Source organism: Symphalangus syndactylus, chromosome 9 (assembly GCF_028878055.3).
Source record: "Symphalangus syndactylus isolate Jambi chromosome 9, NHGRI_mSymSyn1-v2.1_pri, whole genome shotgun sequence".
NCBI classification, from domain to species: domain Eukaryota; kingdom Metazoa; phylum Chordata; class Mammalia; order Primates; family Hylobatidae; genus Symphalangus; species Symphalangus syndactylus.
The window spans coordinates 22,602,280-22,622,614 of NC_072431.2; the positions used below are offsets into that span (position 1 = coordinate 22,602,280).

At 38.1% G+C, this 20,335-nt stretch overlaps 1 protein-coding gene and 1 non-coding gene across 7 annotated transcripts in view; one reads left to right on the top strand and one right to left on the bottom strand.

Moving 5' to 3' along the window:
• The window catches only part of NUBPL (NUBP iron-sulfur cluster assembly factor, mitochondrial), a 352,593-nt gene that overhangs the window by 272,226 nt on the left and 60,032 nt on the right, over positions 1-20,335 (bottom strand). For all 6 annotated transcript variants that reach the window (XM_063645949.1, XM_063645948.1, XM_055291598.2 and 3 more), the window contains exons 5-6: positions 7,528-7,567; positions 7,348-7,438 (exon numbers count right to left, since the gene is read on the bottom strand). In XM_063645949.1, coding sequence (XP_063502019.1) covers positions 7,348-7,438; positions 7,528-7,567 — 131 coding nt within the window. The remainder of the gene's footprint in view (positions 1-7,347; positions 7,439-7,527; positions 7,568-20,335) is intronic.
• On the top strand, positions 18,733-18,838 carry LOC129490849 (U6 spliceosomal RNA). The gene has a single exon (XR_008660336.1). It is a non-coding gene; the product is annotated as a U6 spliceosomal RNA (small nuclear RNA).

Genomic DNA, 20,335 nt, shown 5'->3' on the forward strand with positions numbered 1-20,335 from the left:
CCATGGGTTCCACATTCATGAATTCAACCAACTGCAGATCAAAAACATTCAGAAAAAAATGGATGGTTACATCTGTACTGAATATGTACAGACTTATCTTGTCATTATTCTCTAAACAATTCAGTATAATACTATTTACACAGCATTTACACTGTATTAGTTATTATAAGTAATACAGAGATTATTTAAAGGGAGGCTGTGTGTAGGTTATATGCAAATACCACATTCACCACTTTATGTAAGAGACTTGAGCCTTCATGGATTTTGGTACCTACAGAGTTCCTGGAACCAATCCCCCACAGATACTGAGGGACAACTATAATTACAATATTACTCATTGTAATTAAAATATGATCAAGAAAAAATTAACATCAGAAAATCAGTCAGAATAACCAAATTAAAAAGAATAAAGGAGAAAAATTATATGATCATTTCAATAAGTGATGAGGGAAAAGCATTTGAAAAAATTCAACATTTATGATTAACAATAAAAATTTTCAGGAAACAAGGAAACAGGAAGGAATTTCCTAACCTGAGAGAGGGCATCTTACAGCTATCATCTTTCATAGCAACGAAATATTTAATGTTCTTCCCCACCAAAATCAGGATAAAGGCCAGGATGTCTACTCTAATCCTGTGTCCAACATTATACTGACAGTAAGTAAAGGCAATAAGAAGACCAGAAAATGAAATTTAAGGAATGGATTGAAAAGGAAGAAATTAAGCTGTTTTATTTGCAGACAACATAAATGTACACACAAGATACTAATACAGTTACTAAACAACTACTAGATTATTAAAATTTAGCAAAGTCACAGGATTCAAGGTTAATGTACAAAAATCAGTAGTATATGTTTCTGTACACTAGCAACAAACAATTTGAAATTCAATACTTAAATAACAACTCATTTACAAGATGATCAAAAAATATAAATTGCATAAAAGATATATCTAACAAAAGAAGGCCTATATGTCAAAAACTATAAAACATTACTCCAAGAAATTAAAGAAGCTCTAACAAAATGCAGGAAAAGGTCACAGATTAGAAGACTCAATGTTGTCAGGATCTCAATTCATACAAAATTGTTCTATATATTGAATATCACCCTAATAAAAGTATCAACATGCCTTTTCTGCACAAATTGAATCTAAAATACATAGAAAAGTAAAAGAAACTAGAGCAGCCAAAACAATCTTGAAAAAACACAGTTGGAAAATGCACATTTCCTAATTTTGAGCCTTCTATAAAGCTATAATAATCAAGACAATGTGGTTTTACAGTAAGGATTAAACAAACAGATCAATGGAGCACAACTAAGTATCCAGAATAGATGATACACATACAGTTAATTGATTTTTATCTAATATATAAATAAATTCAGGGAAAGGGAAGTCTTTCAAACAAATGATGCTAACATAACTGTATAAACTATAAAAAATTATAAACATTGACCCTTACTTCACACATAAAAATTAATTCAAGATGTACAAGACAGAACTATAAAGCTTTGAGAACAAAAGAGAGAGAGAGCAAAGCAAGATGGTGGAATAGAAGGCTGCAAAAATTGCCCCCCGCCCCCAACGCAGGAACACCAAATTTAACAACTCTCTACACACATACACAGAACCTACATAAGAACCAAAAATCAGTTGAGCACTCAGAATACCTGGTTTCAATTTTATATTACTGAAAGACACAGTGAAAAGGTCAGGAAAGACAGTCTTGAATTGTGGTCTCCACCCTTCCCCCATCGCCCAAGAGCTGTGTGGCACAGAGAATCTGTGTGCGTGGGAAGGGAGAATGCAGCAACTGTGAGACTTTGCACTGAACTTTGTGCTGCCCCATCATAGCAAAAAGCAGAACCGGGCTGCACCTACCTGACACCTGCCCACAGAGGAAGCATTTGGATGGGCCCTAACCAGAGGGGAATCGCTCATCCCAGCAGTCGGAACCTGAGTTCCGGCAAGCCTCATCACCACGAGCTGGAGTGCTCTGGGATTCTAAATAAACTTCAAAGGGAGTCTAGGCTACAAGGACTGCAGCTCCTAGGAGGGTCCTAGAGCTGAGCTGCGCTCAGAGCCAGTGGACCAGGGAAGCACACGACCTACTAAGACAGCAGCCAGGGCAGCTAATGGAGTGCATGCACCAACACTCCCCCAACCCCAGGCTGCACAGGTCGTGGCTTCACAAAAGACCCTTTCTTCACTTCAGGACAGGAGAGGGAAGAACAAAGAGAACTTTGTCTTGCATCTTGGATACCAGCTTAGCCACAGTAGGACAGGGCACAGAGCAGATCTGTGAGGACCCCATTCCAGGCTCCTGGATGACATTCCTAGACATGCCCTGGGCCAGAAGGTAACCTGATACCTTGAAGACAAGGACCCAGTCATGGCAGGACCAACACCTGCTGAATAAAGGGCCCCTGGGCCATGAATAACCAGCAGCAATACCCGGGAACTATGCCACGGGCCTTTGGGTGAGACTCTGAGATGTGCTGGCTTAAGGTAAGATACAGCACACTCCCTGCTGTGGTAGCTACAATGACAGACTTCATCTACTTGATAAAAGCAAAGGGAAAAGTAAAGGAGACTTTGCCTAGCCCTTAGGTACCAGCTCAGCCACAGTGGGGTGAAGCACCATGCAGGGTCCTAGGTCCCTTGGCTCTTGGATGGCATTTCTGGACCTGCTCTGGGCCAGAGGGGAGCCCACTGCCCTGAAGAGTGAGTCTCAGGCCTGGCAGCATTCACCACGAGCTGACTGAAGAGCCCTGGGGCCTTAAGTGAACATCAGTGGAAGCCTAGAAGTATGCCCTGTGGGTCTGTAGTGCTGGTGGCCACAGAGTGAGGCTCCTCAGCCTGTGGAAAGAGGAGGAAAGAATGGGAAGAACTGCACCTCATGCTTTGACTGCCAACTCAGCAGCAGTATAACAGAACACCAGGTAGACTTCTAAGGTTTCTGACTCCAGTCTGTGGCTCCTAGATGGCATCTCTGGACCCACCTGGGGTCTGGAAGAACTCGCTGCCCTGAGGAAAGGACACAAGCCTGTCTCGCTTTGCCACCTGCTGATTGGACAGCTATAGGGCCTTTAGCAAACATAGTAGCCGGATAGTGGTAACAGCAGGACAAGATCCAGTGCTGTGCAGGCTTCAGGTCTGACTAGCACAGTCACAGTGGTAGAGGACACAGGGGTGCTTGTGTCACCCTATCCCCAGCTTTAGGTAGCTCAGAACAGACAGAGAGAGATTCTCTTTGTTTGGGAGAAAGTAAGGGAAGAGAACAAGAGCCTCTGCATGGTAATCCAGAGAATTCACCCACATCTTGTCCAAGACCATCAAGGCAGTACCTCTGCATGTCTGCAAGAACCAAGCATTACTAGGTTTGGGGTGGCCCCTAAAGCAGATACAGCTTAGATCACAACACTCAAGTCCTCTCAAATATTTGAAATAAGCCAGGCATAGAAAGATAAACATCACATGTTCTCACTTATCTGTGGTACCTAAAAATTAAAACAACTGAACTCATGGAGATAGAGCATAGAAAGATGGTTACCTGAGGATGTGAAGGGTGGTGGGGGTAGAGGGAATGGGGATGGTTGATGGGTACAAACAAACAGAAAGAATGAATAAAACCTAATATTTGCTGGCACAACACGGTGACTGTAGTTATAGTAAAAAATAATTTGATGGTACATTTTAAAATGGCTAAAAGAGTATAATTGAATTGTTTGAAACACAAAGGATAAATGCTTGAGGGGATGAATACCCCATTTACCCTGATGCAATTATTACTCAGTGCCTGTCTGTATCAAAATATCTCATGTACCCCATAAATATACTAACCTACTATATACCCATAAAATTTTTAAATTAAGAATTTTAAAAAAGAATAAAAAATAAATACATTCTTATCATTATAACCTTGGGGTAAACAGGCAAAGATTTCTTAGGATACAAAAAGCACTAAGCATAAAAAAGATAAGAAATTGGAATTTATTAAAATTCAAACTCCAGCATAAAAAGACAAGCCACAGACTGGGATAAATACTCCCAATATCTATTACCTGACAATGGACTCATAGCCAAAATATGTACAAATTCCTACAACTCAATTACTAAAAAAAAAAAAAAAAAAATTAAAAAAATTAGTAGAAGACTTGAACAGACACGTCACAAAAGAAAATATGAGATCTAATACACATGTGGAAAAGGGCTCAATATTATTGATCATCAGGGAAACACAAATTAAAACCATAACAAGATACATTTTATATCTATTAGAATGGTTAAAAGTAACGAGACTGACAACACCAAATGTTAACAAAAATGTGAAGCAACTGGAAAACTTACGAACAACTGTGAAAGTATTATAGAGGTATTATTCACAATAGCCCAAAACTGGAGACCACCCAAATATTCATCAACAGAAAAAAAAATAAAACTTTTTATTATATTCATACAATGGAATCCTACTTAGCAATAAAGAAGACCCAACTACTATTATATGCAACAATAAACATGAATTTCAAAAGCCTTAGGCTAAGTGAAACCATATACAAAAAAAGCTACATCCTGGCCAGTTGCAGTGGCTCACGCCTGTAATCCTAGCACTTTGGGAGGCTGAGACAGGTAGATCACCTGAGGTTGGGAGTTCAAGACCAGCCTGACCAACATGGAGAAACCCCGTCTCTACTAAAAATACAAAATTAGCCAGGCGTGGTGGCGCATGCCTGTAGTCCCAGCTACTCAGGAGGCTGAGGCAGGAGAATTGCTTAAACCTGGGAGGCGGAGGTTGCAGTGAGCCGAGATGGCGCTATTGCACTCCAGCCTGGGCAACAAGAGCGAAACTCTGTCTCAAAAAAAAAAAAAAGCTATATCCTGTATAATCCTATTCATTTGAAATTTAAAAACATGTAAAACTCATTATGGTGACATAAATCACAACAATGATTGTCTATGGGTATGGGATGAAACAGAAGGGGGCCCAAGGAAACCCACTTGGAGGATGGAAATGCTATTCAGTTTGACTGGGTTATGATTACATAGGTATATATATTTATCAAAAATCACTGAATTATACACTGAAAATCTATGCATCTCATTGTATGCATAATTTTAGCTCAACAAAGTATTGTCAGGGAGAAAAAGAAAAAAACAAAACAACTTTAAACCAGACTTCTAGTTCAGGATGTCAGAATGACTACAGTATTTTTCTTCTCCCCATAAATGGATACTAGGAGGGAGCATGAGAGGATGTTCTGGATCACTGGTATTGTTCTAGTTATCTTGTTCTAAATGACGATTATATAGGTGTTTCAACTTTGGGATAATTTATCTAATTATACTCATGATTTGTACATTCTTCTGTATATATGTTATATTCAATTGTTTAAAATGAGCCAATGAATCAGGTACCCCCTACAATCCACTGCTGTACAAAAGTTCTATCTAGCTACTGAATTTTCATTAAGGATGTTAAATTTACCAAATAATGGTTTGGTTTCTAAATCAAAACAAAAGTGAAAACACTCCTTAGCTCTGATGATCTGCATTAGTCCCAGTGTAGGCCTAAAATACCAGCTTTTCAGCTCCCAATAAAATGCACACATGAAAGTGACTTCACAAAAGACTGTAAGATAGGTATACTCTAGGTAACCTCAAAGCATCCCAATAAAATATGAATCCATTTTCTTACCCCATCTTTATCCTGATATTCTATAGTATGTTTGCTGAAAATGTATCCACCATGCTTCTCAAAACAAACTTTTTTTTTTTTTTCTGAGACGCAGTCTTGCTCTGTCACCCAGGCTGGAGTGCAGTGGCGCGATCTCGACTCACTGCAAGCTCCGCCTCCCGAGTTCACGCCATTCTCCTGCCTCAGCCTCCCAAGTAGCTGGGACTACAGGCACCTGCCACCACGCGGCACTAATTTTTTTGTATTTTTAGTAGAGACAGGGTTTCACAGTGTTAGCCAGGATGGTCTCTATCTCCTGACCTCGTGATCCACCCATCTCATCCTCCCAAAGTGCTGGGATTACAGGCGTGAGCCACCACACCTGACCAATAAACTGTAACTTTTATACAATTTATGTGTCAGAGAGCTTGTTTTTGCCAAATCTTCATTTGGACCTCTGCTAGACTACCAAATTCCCCAAATATTTTTTGAGAATAACAACACGTAAAATCTGATGACTGAAGTGTTGTGAAGGTAGCTAAAGGTAGCTAAATTCAAAAATCAAAAGTATATAATGCAGGCAATTAACACAACTATTCTATATTCTCTGATAGTATTTAGCAGTAGAGAAAACAGAGGGTGGGTTAATCAAGACAAATAAAAGTCAAGGTCACAAAGGAATTGGTGGGGATGGGGTGGTTTGGGAAGTTTAAATGAAATCACCAACTACGGGATCTGACAGTAAAAGAGGAGAAAATGAAACCAAGAGACTTAAATGACTAGGACCAAAAATCAAACAGCACATTTATCACAATTCAAGCAGCAAAAGTGGTAGAAAGGCAAGATGTTATAGTGAAAAAAGAAGAGTTTCAGAGTTCAAGACAGATTTCATCTACTTAATTGTATACCTGAAAATGAATATAGGAGTATCTACCATTAGAATTATCAACCTATTGTATGGTGCCTGACCCAAAGTAGAATCTGAATAAATAAAAGGTAACTGTTATAAGTTGATGAAGTAAATGCAAATTACTTTTAACTTTTACCTAGAAGACAATTACAAACTCACATCTACTAAGAAAAAATAAAACTTATTCCAAGCTAACTATAAATAACATATAGCCCAATTGATATTTTTAGATTATCCAATCAAATGTTCTCTTCTTTTCTTAAGGCTAAATTAAAGTTGATTGGACAGATATTACACATGCAAATATATAACCATATATACTCAAAACAAAATTTTACTTTTTTCTGGAGCAATTTTAAATCACAAATACATCGGTTTATATAATTTTGTTCTACATCTGTAGAATTTCTACACTGCCCTTATAACTCAATATTGGCCACAATGGGATTAATCACAAATCTAAAGAAGGCAGATAACTTATAAAAATAGATTTGGTCTTCTTACTGCAGACACAGCCAAAGCAAGAAAACGGTATCAAGTAAGACAATAGAATTTTTAGTACTCACAAGCAATGGGAAAGATTAAATCATGTTAACAGTGAAGTTTGGTCTTGGCACCACATTAACTCATTAGATGCCATATTACGCATTATACATTCATCCCATCAACTGATTCCTGAATGCAAATTTTAACAATTCTCCAATCAGCAAATGTATTAACCACAGCTTTGCCAATGATAAAATTATATTTAAAGCAATATTCTTACCTGCCTCAACAATTTCTCAATGGCCGACATTACCATAAGGCCTCTCCAAACTACTGGTTCACTTTCTTCAACCAGAAAGCCCATAGACATACTGCAACAGTAATATAAAAATACAACTAATTTGTATAAATTAATCAACATTATTCTGGAAAGTAACATTAAAAATATATATATGCTCACCAAGCAATACCATAATTCAAGAGAGGCCTCATTAGGTTGCCTGGAAAAAAAAAAAATCCTCTCTTTTAGAACAATAAAACACAATACATAAACATTCTGAATTGGGTTTTTTTTTCATCTTTTTAGAAATATTTTTTTAATTAACAAATTGCATATGTTTATGGGGTACAACATAATGTTATGATACATGTCTACATTGTAGTAGAATAATAATAATAGGTAAATAAGTAATAAACCATGCTAATTAGCATTCCACATCACCTCACATATTCTTTCTTTGCAGTAAAAACATTTAAAGTCTACTCTTTTAACAATGTTGAAATATACAAAAAATGATTGTTAACAATAGTCACCATGCTGCGCAACAGATCACTAGAACTTATTCCCCCTGTCTAACTGAAACTTCGCACCACTTGACTAACAACTCCCCTTTGCCCGTCCATCCTTCCAGGATCAAAGAATACCAAACTGGAAATACAGATACGCTACTCATATTGTGCAATTTAACTTTCAACTAAATATAACTCAATTTGCAACAGTTTAAACATTATACCAAGCATACTACTACTATTCCCAATAGACACAACATTGATAAATAGTTGGGACATAATTTTATTAAGAAATACTTCAAATACAATTTTAAATATGTTTCTAAAAAACAGCCTCAATACCAGGCACAGTGGGAGGCCAAGGTGGGTGGATGACTTGAGGTCAGGAGTTTGAGACCGGCCTGGCCAACATGGTAAAACGCTGTCTCTACTAAAAATACAAAAATTAGCTGGGCATGGTGGTGCATGCCTATAGTCCCAGCTATTCAGGAGGCTAACATGAAAGAATCGCTTGGACCTGGGAAGCAGAGGTTGCAGTGAGCCCACATTGTGCCACCACACTCCAGCTGGGTGACAGAGCAAGACTCTGTCTTGAAAAAAATAAATAGCCTCAATAAAACAACTCAACTACAATTTTTAAATGTTTCTAAAAAATAGCCTCAATAACTAATTTTGTCCACCAATTTTATTCATATACTAAGATACATAAATATATAAATTATATATATATGCTAATCTAATATATGCATACATGTATGTGTATATTTGCATGCACACACACACACACACACACACACATATCTAATCAGTCCTTCCTACACTGGAGTGTTACTACTTATTTGTTCCTTTACTTAGCTTAAAAAGTATAAAAATCCACAAAAGTAGAAAAACTCAATTTTGAAATCTGAGATGAAAAAATGCATTAATCTGTAGAGAAAAGCAATCTATTGCTTATAGTGAAGTAAAAAAAATCCTTTATATAGTCAACAAATGATTACAATAAAACATAATTGGCTTTATCAAACTATCTATGCGATAACCTTCCCCTTCACTCTTGCTTTCATAACCTACTTCTCTACCATAACAAATATGATTTGGACAAGTATTGGGCAAAAAGTTTAGGACAAAGTCATAAAACCTAGGAGTATCCTGTTTTCAGATTTCAAGATACGTTCTTCAGGGTTTTTCCCCTCTGTAAAGAGACTGAGACTGAAAACTGTATAAAGCATATATGCATGGATTATATAAGAAATCCTCTGCCATATTCCATTCATTGAATCCCTACTCAAAGAAAAAGCCATGGTCCTTCATTAAAGGAATACTCAATGAGTGTATGTTTATAGTTTCCTTCTTTAATTTCTGGCTAAACTAACTAGCTCAATCTCCCCATACCTAATTTGAAAGCACTATTTTTCTTCTATGTAATTTTCTCAATTCTTTCCAAAGCACCCAATTATAACCTTTCATTATCATGGTTGGCAATATTTTTTGCCATTTTCTTCAATTACCATATGAATACAGATTAAAGAATCTGAATTATCACATGCTTTTTCACCTTTGATCTGCTAAAACGGTGAGTTACACTAAGAGATTTTTCCTAATTTGGAACCAAACTTGCTTTCCTGATTAAACCCAATTTAATTATAATGCAGTTATTTTATAGAATGCTGAATTTGGTCTGCTAATGTTTGCTTAACATGATATCAGTATGTCAAAGAGATAGCTGCACTCCTATGTTTACTGCAGCACTATTCGCAATAGTCGAGATATGAAATCAACCTAAATGTCCAACATTAGATGAACGGATAAAGAAAATTTGGTATATAGACACGATAGAATACTATTCATCCATTAAAAAGAACAAAATCTAACTAACTAGGGAGGTGAAAAATCTCTACAATGAGAATTACAAAACACTGCTCAAAGAACACAGAGATGAGACAAATAAATGGAGAAACATCCCATGCACATGGATAGGAATAATCAATAACATTAAAATGACTGCACTCCCCAAGGCGATTTACAGATTCAATGCTATTCCTATCAATCTACCAATGACATTCTTCACAGAACTAGAAAAAACTATTTTAAAATTCATAGGCAACCAAAAAATAGCCCAAATAGCCAAGGTAATCCAAAGCAAGAAAACAAAGCTGGAGGAATCATGGTACCCAACTTCAAACTATACTACAGGGCTACAGTAACCAAAACAGCATGGTATTGGTACAAAAACAGGCACATGGACCAGTGGAACAGAATAAAGAGTCTAGAAATAAGGCCACACAACTACACCCATCTGATCTTCAATAAAGCTGACAAAAACAAGCAATGGGGAAAGGATTCTCTATTCCATAAATGGTGCTGGGATAACTGGCTAGTCATAAGAAGAAGATTGAAGCTGGACCCCTTTCTTACACCATACACAAATATCAACTCAAGATGGATTAAAGACTTAAATGTAAAAGCCAAAACTATAAAAATCCTGGAAGACAACCTAGGTATTACCATCCTGGACATAGGAATGGGCAAAGATTTCATGACAAAGAAAGCAAAAGCAATCACAACAAAAGCAAAAATTGACAAGTGGGATCTAATTAAACTTAAGAGATTCCGCACAGCAAAAGGAACTATCAACAGAGTAAACAGACAACCTATAAAATGGTTGTAAAAATATTTGTAAACTATACATCTGACAAAGGTCCAATATCAAGCCTCTATAAGGAAGTTAAATTTACAAGAGAAAACCCCATTAAAAGTGGGCAAAGGACATGAACAGACACTTCTCAAAAGAAGACATACATGCAGCCAACACACATATGAAAAAAAGATCAATATCACTGATCATGAGAGAAATGCAAATAAAGACCACAGTGAGATACCAACTCACACCAGTCAGAATGGCTATTGTTAAAATATCAAAAAATAACAGATGTTGACAACGTTACGGGGAAAAGGCAACACCTACACACTGGTGATGGAAGTGTAAATTAGCTCAACCATTCTGGAAAGCATATGGTGATTCCTCAAAGAGCTAAACACAGAATTACCATTCAACTCAGCAATCCCATTACTGGGCATATACCCAGAGGAATATAAATCATTCTACCATAAAGACACATGCACACAAATATTCACTGCAGCACTATTCACAATACCAAAGACATTAAATCAACCTAAATACCCATCAATGACAGACTGGATAAAGAAAATGTGGTACATATACACCATGGAATACTAGGCAGTCATAAAAAAAAAAAACAAGATCATGTCTTTTGCAGGAAGATGGATAGAGCTGGAGGCCATTATCCTTAGCAAATTAATGCAGGAACAGAAACCCAAATACCACGCGTTCTCATCCACAAGTGGGAGCTAAATGATAAGAACTTACGGACACAAAGAAGGAAACAACAGACAGTGGGGTCTACTTGACAGGGGAAAATCGGAGGAGGAAGAGAGCAAAAAATATAACTATTGAGTACTAGGTTTAATATCTGGGAAATGAAATATGTACAACAAACTCCTGTGACATGTGTTTAGCTAAGTAACAAACCTTCATATGTACTCATAAAGATAAAAGTTTAAAAGAAAAAGAAAAGGAATGAAATTCTGTCATTTTCACAAACATGAATAAGCCTGGAGAACATTAAGTGAAATAAACCAGACACAGAAATTCAAATACTACATGCATTAACAATAAGGTATTGTGTATCTCAAAATAGCTTACAATATTTTAAAGGTTCCCACAAGAAGGAAATAATGTTTGAAGTGATTAATCTGCTCATTACCTTGATTTAATTATGATACAATGCAATACATACACTGACACATCAAATTGTGTCCCATAAATATATGCAATTATGTGTCAATTAAAAATAAAAATAAAGCCAGGCATAGTGGTGCATGCCTGTAGTCTTGGCTACTCAGGAGGCTGAAGTTGGAGAGTCAATTGAGCCCAGGAGTTTGAGTCCAGCCTGAGTAACATAGTGAGACCCCATCTCTAAAAATAAAATAAATAAAATCAATTTAAAATTTAATAAATAAGGAGCAGGGCAAGATGGTCAAATAGGAACAGTACTGGTCTGCAGCTCCCAGCGGAGACCAATGCAGAAGGCAGGAGATTTCTGCATTTCCAACTGAGATACCCAGTTATTCTCAATGGAACTGGTTAGACAGTGAGGGCAGCCCACTGAGGGTAGGCAGAAGCAGCGTGGGGTGTCACCTCACCTGGGAAGTGCAAGGGGCTGGGGACCTCCCTCCCTTAGCCAAGGGAAGCCCTGAGGGACTGTGCTATCCAGCTCAGCTACTAGGCTTTTCCTACGGTTTTTGCAACCTGCAGGCCAGGAGATTCCCTCAAGTGCCTACACAACCAGGGCCCTGGGTTTCAAGCACAAAACTGGGCAGCTGCTTGGGCAGACACTGAACTAGTTGCAGGAGTGTTTTTTCATACCCCAATGGCACCTGGAACCCCAGTGAGACAGAACCGTTCACTCCCCTGGAAAGGGGCTGAAGCCAGGGAGCCAAGTGGTCTTAGTGAGTCCCACCCCTACAGAGCCCGGCAAGCTAAGATCCACTGACTTGAAATTCTCGCTGCCAGCACGGCAGTCTGAAGTCAACCTGGGACAATAGAGCTTGATGCGGAGAGGGGCGTCAACCAATACTGAGGCTACAGTAGGTGGTTTTCCCCTCACCATATTAAGGAAGCCACCAGGAAGTTCAGACTGGGTGAAACCCACCACAGTGCAGCAAAGCAGCTGTGGGCAGACTGCCTCTCTAGATTCCTTCTCACTGGGCAGGGAATCTCTGAAAGAAAGGCAGCAGCCCTAGTCAGGGGCGTAAAGATAAAACCCCCATCTCCCTGGGACAGAGCACCTGGGGGAAGGGGCAGCTGTGGGCACAGCTTCAGCTGACTTAAACATTCCTGCCTGCCAACGCTGAAGAGAGCAGGGGCTCTCCTAGCACTGCATTCGAGCTCTGCTAAGGGACAGACTGCCTCCTCAAGTGGGTCCCTGACACCTGTGCCTCCTGACTGGGAGACACCTCCCGGCAGGAGTTGACAGACACCTCATACAGGACAGCTCCAGCTGGCACCTGGTGGGTGCCCCTCTAGGACGAAGCTTCCAGAGGAAGGAACAGGCAGCAATCTTTGCTGTTCTGCAGCCTCTGCTAGTGATACCCAGGCAAACAGGATCTGGAGTGGACCTCCAGCAAACTCCAGCAGACCTGCAGAAGAGGGGCCTGACTGTTAGAAGGAAAACTAACAAAGAGAAAGCAATAACATCAACATTAACAAAAAGCACGCCCATGCAAAAAACCTATCCAAAGGTCATCAGCATCAAAGATCAAAGGTAGATAAATCCACAAAGATCAGGACAAAAATGAAGAAAATTCCAAAAACCAGAATGCCTCTTATCCTCCAAATAATCACAACTCCTCTACAGCAAGTGCACAAAACTGAACAGAGAAAAGAGTATGACGAATTGACAGAAGTAGGCAGAAGGTGGGTAATAATAGCAAACTCCTGTGAGCTAAAGGAGCATGTTCTAACCCAATGGAAGGAAGCTAAGAACCTTGATAAAAGGTTACAGGATAGGCTAACTAGAATAACCAGTTTAGAGAAGATAAATGACCTGATGGTGCTGAAAAACACAGCACGAGAACTTCGTGAAGCATACGCAAGTATCAACAGTCGAATTGATCAAGAGGAAGAAAGGATATCAGAGATTGAATATCAACTTAATGAAATAAAGCATGAAGACAAGATTACAGAAAAAGAGTGAAAAGGAAAGGACAAAGCCTCCAACAAATATGGGACTATGTGAAAAGATCAAACCTACGACTGATTGGTGTACCTGAAAGTGATGGGGAGAATGTAACCAAGCTGGAAAACACTCTTCAGGATATTATCCAGGAGAACTTCCCCAACCTAGCAAGACAGGCCAACATTCTGTGTGTTTGAAGGAAATACAAACACTTCTAAGATAATCCTCGAGAAGAATAACCCCAAGACACACAATCATCAGATTCACCAAGGTTGAAATGAAGGAAAAAAATATTAAGTGCAGTCAGAGAGAAAGGTCAGATTACCTACAAAGGGAAGCCCATCAGATTAACAGTAGATCTCTCTGCAGAAACCCTACAAGTCAGAAGAGAGTGGGGGCCAACATTCGACAGTCTTAAAGAAAAGAATTTTCAACCCAGAATTTCATATACGGCCAAACTAAGCTTCATAAGTGAAGGAGAAATAAAATCCTTTAGAGACAAGCAAATGCTGAGGGATTTTGTCACCACCAGGCCTGTTGTACAAGAGCTCCTGAAGGAAGCACTAAATATGGAAAGGAAAAACCAGTACCAGCCACTGCAAAAACATATCAAAATATAAAGACCAATGACACTATGAAGAAACCGCATCAACTAATGTGAAACATAACCAGCTAGCATTATGATCAAATTCACACATAACAATATTAACCTTGGCCAGGCATGGTGGCTCACGCCTGTAATCCCAGCACTTTGGGAGGCCGAGGCGAGCAGATCACAAGGTCATGAGTTTGAGACCAGCCTGACCAATATGGTGAAACCCCGTCTCTACTAAGAATACAAAAATTAGCCGGGCATGGTGGTGCATACCTGTAGTCCCAGCTACTCAGGAGGCTGAGGCAGAAGAATTGTTTCAACCTGGGAGGCAGAGGTTGCAGTGAGCTGAGATTGCACCACTGCACTCCAGCCTGGGAGACAAAGGGAGATCCCATCTCAAAAAAATACACACACACACACACACATATATATAAAATATAAATGGGCTAAATGCCCCAATTAAAAGACACAGACTGGCAAATTGGATAAAGAGTCAAGACCCATCAGTGTGCTGTATTCAGGAGACCTATCTCGTGCAAAGACACACATAGGCTCAAAATAAAGGAATGAATGAATATTTACCAGGCAAATGGAAAGCAAAAAAAAAAAAAAAAAAAAAGCGGGGGTACAATCCTAGTCTCTGATAAAACAGACTTTAAACCAACAAAGAACAAAAAAGACAAATAAGGGCATTACATAATAGTAAATGGATCAATGCAACAAGAAGCACTATCTTAAATATATATGCACCCAATACAGGAGCACCCAGATTCATAAAGCTAGTTCTTAGAGACCTACAAAGAGACTTAGACTCCCACACAGTAACAGTGGGAGACTTTAACACCCCACTATCAATATTAGACAGATCAACAAGACAAAAAATTAACAAGGAGATTCAGGACTTCAACTCAGCTCTGGACCAAACAGACCTAATAGACATCTACAGAACTCTCCACCCCAAATCAAGAGAATACACATTCTTCTTAGCACCACATCGCACTTATTCTAAAATTGACCACATAATTGGCAGTAAAACACTCTTTGCCAAATGCAAAAGAATGGAAATCATAACAAACAGTCTCTCACACCATGGTGCAATCAAATTAGAACTCAGGATTAAGAAACTCAATCAAAACCGCACAACTACGTGGAAACTCAACAACCTGCTCCTGAATGACTACTACTGGGTAAATAATGAAATTAAGACAGAAATAAATCAGTTCTTTGAAACCAATGAGTTCAAAGATACAATGTACCAGAATCTCTAGGACACAACTAAAGCGGTGTTTAGAGGGAAATTTATAGCACTAAATGCCCACATCAGAAAGCTAGAAAGATCTAAACTAGACACCTTAACATCACAATTAAAAGAACTAGAGAAGCAAGAGCAAACAAATTCAAAAGCTAGCAGAAGACAAGAAATAACTAAGATCAGAGAAGAACTGAAAGAGATAGAGACATGAAAAACCCTTCAAAAAATCAATGAATCCAGGAGCTGGTTTTTTTGAAAAGATTAACAAAATGGATAGACCACTAGCCAGACTAATAAAGAAGAAAAGAGAGAGGAATCAAATAGACACAATGAAAAATGATGAAAGGGATATCACCACTGATCCCACAGAAATACAGACTACCATCAGAGAATACTGTAAACACCTCTACGCAAATCAACTAGAAAATCTAGAAGAAATGGATAAATTCCTGTACACATACACCCACCCAAGACTAAACTAATACCTGAATAGACCAATAACAAATTCTGAAATTAAGGCAGTAATTAATAGCCTAACAACCAAAAAAAGCCCAGGACCAGACAGATTCACAGACGAATTCTACCAGAGGTACGAAGAGGAGCTGCTACCATTCCTTCTGAAACTATTCCAAACAATAGAAAAGAGGGACTCCTCCCTAATTCATTTTATGAGGCCAGCATCAGCCTGATACCAAAACCTGGCAGAGACACACACACAAAAAAGGAAATTTTAGGCCTATATCCCTGATGAACATCGATGTGAAAATCCTCAATAAAATGCTGTCACACCAAATCCAGAGGCACATCGAAAAGCTTATCCACCACAATCAAGTTGGCTTCATCCCTGGGATGCAAGGCTGGTTCAACATACACAAATCAATAAACATAATCCATCACATAAACAGAACCAATGACAAAAACCACATGATTATCTCAATAGATGCAGAAAAGGCCTTTGACAAAATTCAACAGCCCTTTATGCTAAAATCACTCAATAAACTAGTTATTGATGGAACATATCTCAAAATAATAAAAGCTATTTATGACAAACCCATAGCCAATATCATACTGAATGGGCAAAAGCTGGAAGCATTCCCTTTGAAAACCAGCACAAGACAAGGATGCCCTCTCCCACCACTCCTGCTCAACACAGTATTGGAAGTTCTGGCCACAGCAATCAAGCAAGAGAAAGAAATAAAGTGTATTCAAATAGGAAGAGAGGAATTCAAATTGTCTCTGCAGATGACATGATTGTTTTTTTAAAAAAGCCCCATTGTCTGAGTCCAAAAACTCCTTAAGCTGATAAGCAACTTCAGCAAAGTCTCAGAATATAAAATTAATGTGCAAAAATCACAAGCATTCCTATACACCAATAACAGACAAACAGAGAGCCAAATCGTGAGTGAACTCTCATTCATAATTGCTACAAAGAACATAAAATACCTAGGAATACAACTTACAAGGGAAGTGAAGGACCTCTTCAAGGAGAACTACAAACCACTCTTCAAGGAAATGAGAGGACACAAACAAATGGAAAAATATTCTGTGTTCATGGATAGGAAGATTCAATATCGTGAAAATGGCCATACTGCCCAAAGTAATTTATAGATTGAATGCTATTCCCATCAAGCTACCATTGACTTTCTTCATAGAATTAGAAAAAACTACTTTATATTTCATATGGAATAAAAAAAGAGCCTGTATAGCCAAGACAATCCTAAGCAAAAAGAACAAAGCTGGAGGCATCAGTCTACCTGACTTCAAACTATACTACAAGGCTACAGTAACCAAAACAGCATGGTACTGGTACCAAAACAGATATATGGACCAATGGAACAGAACAGAAGCCTCAGAAATAACACTACACACCTACGACCATCTGACCCTTGACAAACCTGACACAAACAAGCAATGGGAAAAGGATTCCCTATTTAATGAACAGTGTCGGGAAAACTGGCTAGCCATATGCAGAAAACTGAAACTAGACCCCTTCCTTACACCTTATACAAAAATTAACTCAAGATGGATTAAAGACTTAAATATAAGACCTAAAACCATAGAAGCCCTAGAAAAAACCTAGGCAATACTATTCAGGACATAGGCATGGGCAAAGCCTTCATGACTAAAACACCAAAAGCAATGGCAACCAAAGCCAAAATTGACAAATAGGATCTAATTAAACTAAAGAGCAAAAGAAAACTATCATCAGAGTGAACAGGCAACCTACAGAATGGGAGAAAATTTTTGCAATCTATCCATCTGACAAAGGTCTAATAAACAGAATGTACAAGAAACTCAAACAAATTTACAAGAAAAAAACAACCCCATCAAAAAGTGGGTGAAGGATATGAACAGACACTTCTCAAAAGAAGACATTTATGTGGCCAACAAACATATGAAAAAATGCCCATCATCACTGGTCATTAAAGAAATGCAAATCAAAACCACAATGAGATAGCATCTCATGCCAGTTAGAATGGCGATCATTAGAAAGTCAGGAAACAACAGATGCTGGAGAGGATGTGGAGACATAGGAACGTTTTCACACTGTTGGTGTACCATTTGACCCAGCAATCCCATTACTAGGTATATACCCAAAGGATTATAAATCATTCTACTATAAAGACACATGCACATGTATATTTATTGCAGCACTATTTACAATAGCAAAGACTTGGAACCAACCCAAATGCCCATCAGTGATGGACTGGATAAAGAAAATGTGGCAAATATGCACCACGGAATACTATGCAGCCATAAAAAGGATGAGCTCATGTCCTTTGCAGGGACATGGATAAAGCTGGAAACCATCATTCTCAGCAAACTAACACAGGAACAAAAACACCAAACACCGCATGTTCTCAATCATAAGTGGTAGTTGAACAATGAGAACAGATGGACACAGGGAGGGAAACATCACATACCGGGGCCTGTCAGTGGGTGGCGGGCAGAGGGAAGGGATAACATTAGGATAGATAACCTAATGCATGTGGGGCTTAAAACCTAGATGACAGGTTGACAGATGCAGCAAACCACCATGGCACTTGTATAGGTATGTAACAAATCTGCACATTCTGCACATGTATCTCAGAACTTAAAGTATAATAAAAGAAAGTAAAATAAAATAAAACAAATATAAATATAAAAAATTAATTATTTTAATGCATATTTTAATTACTATAGTTAATACATGATAAATTATAAATTGAAAGCTCAGAAATGTGAGCAGATTCATCACTATGTTAAATGTGTTTCTTTAAAATCTAACAGGTACTCACTTTGGCAGCACCTAAACTGAAATTGGAATAATACAGAAGATTAGCGTGGCCCCTGCAGAAGGATGATATGGAAAATTTAACAAAGAAAAAAGCACACTGAAATAAAAATGTATAGCATATACATTAAAAAGAAAATCATAAGCAAAGATATTAGAAAAGATAGAACTTTGTTGTAATAGAGTGAGAAGGATGCAGCATTGAGGCAACTAAAATAGTTATCTTAAGTATCAGTAAACAAAATTAAAATTGCCTAAAAGCATTTTGCTTTAATTATAACAATTACTAGAAATGGGCCAGGTGCGGTGGCTCACACCTGTAATCCCAGCACTTTGGGAGGCCGAGGCAGGTGGATCATGAGGTCAGGAGATTGAGACCATCCTGGCCAACACGGTGAAACCCCGTCTCTACTAAAAATACAAAAAATTAGTTGGGCGTGGTGGTGAGCGCCTGTAGTCCCAGCTACTCGGGAGGCTGAGGCAGGAGAGTGGCATGAACCCAGGAGGCAGAGGTTGCAGTGAGCCACGATCATGGCACTGCACTCTAGCCTGGGTGACAGTGCGAGACTCTGTCTCGGAGAAAAACAAAAAATTACCAGAAATGAAATGTTGGCATAGTCTGAAGCCATATTTTTTAGTTAATTAAGAAAGACTCTAAGCAACAACTCATGATTACAGGTAAAAGTAAGTTTCTTTGCCTTAGAATTTTATTTTTTAAAAATGTGTACAGCAACTCCTCCACATAAACTTAATAGAAAAACTTACAAGGTACTAACAAGTGAAAGTTAACAAAGAAACTTTGGAATCCACTGCCCTGTGAATAACAGCTTTTTGAAGAGGCCATTACTAGCTGAACTTATCATGATACAGACCATTATTTCCTACCTCCTCATATTTTCATGAGAGCTCATGTACTGAAGCATAAAAGATTCTTACTGTAAGTCAAACTATTTCAGTTGCCACAATGCTGCATCCTTCTCACTCTATTACAACAAAGTTATATCTTTTCTAATAGGTGTGAATTTAATTAATCTTTTGTATGTAACCAGTTGGTTTCAAACAAATCTAGGGACTGCTTTTATATTATAAATTAATTGTTAAACTAGAATAAATGCCACTGTGACCACATCAAACTAAAGAGCTAGGTAAAAAGGAAATAGGCATAAGAACAGCTGCTTTACATCTTCCTATTAAAGTTGACATCTTTACATGTTCCAGGGATAACTCTGATCTAGAATCAGATCTTCTTTTTATAGGAATCCCATTGTTCGTGAATCAACTATGTAGTAGATGTCACCATGTACTTGGTATTAGCAATAAGCCTTAGAAACGTTTGTACTTTCTACTCTGTTCCCTGGCTCCAAAAATAAAGAGTTTTAAATGTAGCTGAACACCATGGTTCAGGAATATATGTCTAAAACAACATTATAACTTGAAATCATTTAACTAGCGGTATTAAATCCATTTTTTAAAATGGGGACAGAGTATAATCAAGAATATACAACCTCATTTTATAAATTTTAAATAATATTCAAACACAGGGTAAAGTAAAAGAAAAAATATTTTTAAAGTTTTATAAAAAATAAACCTGCATTCATA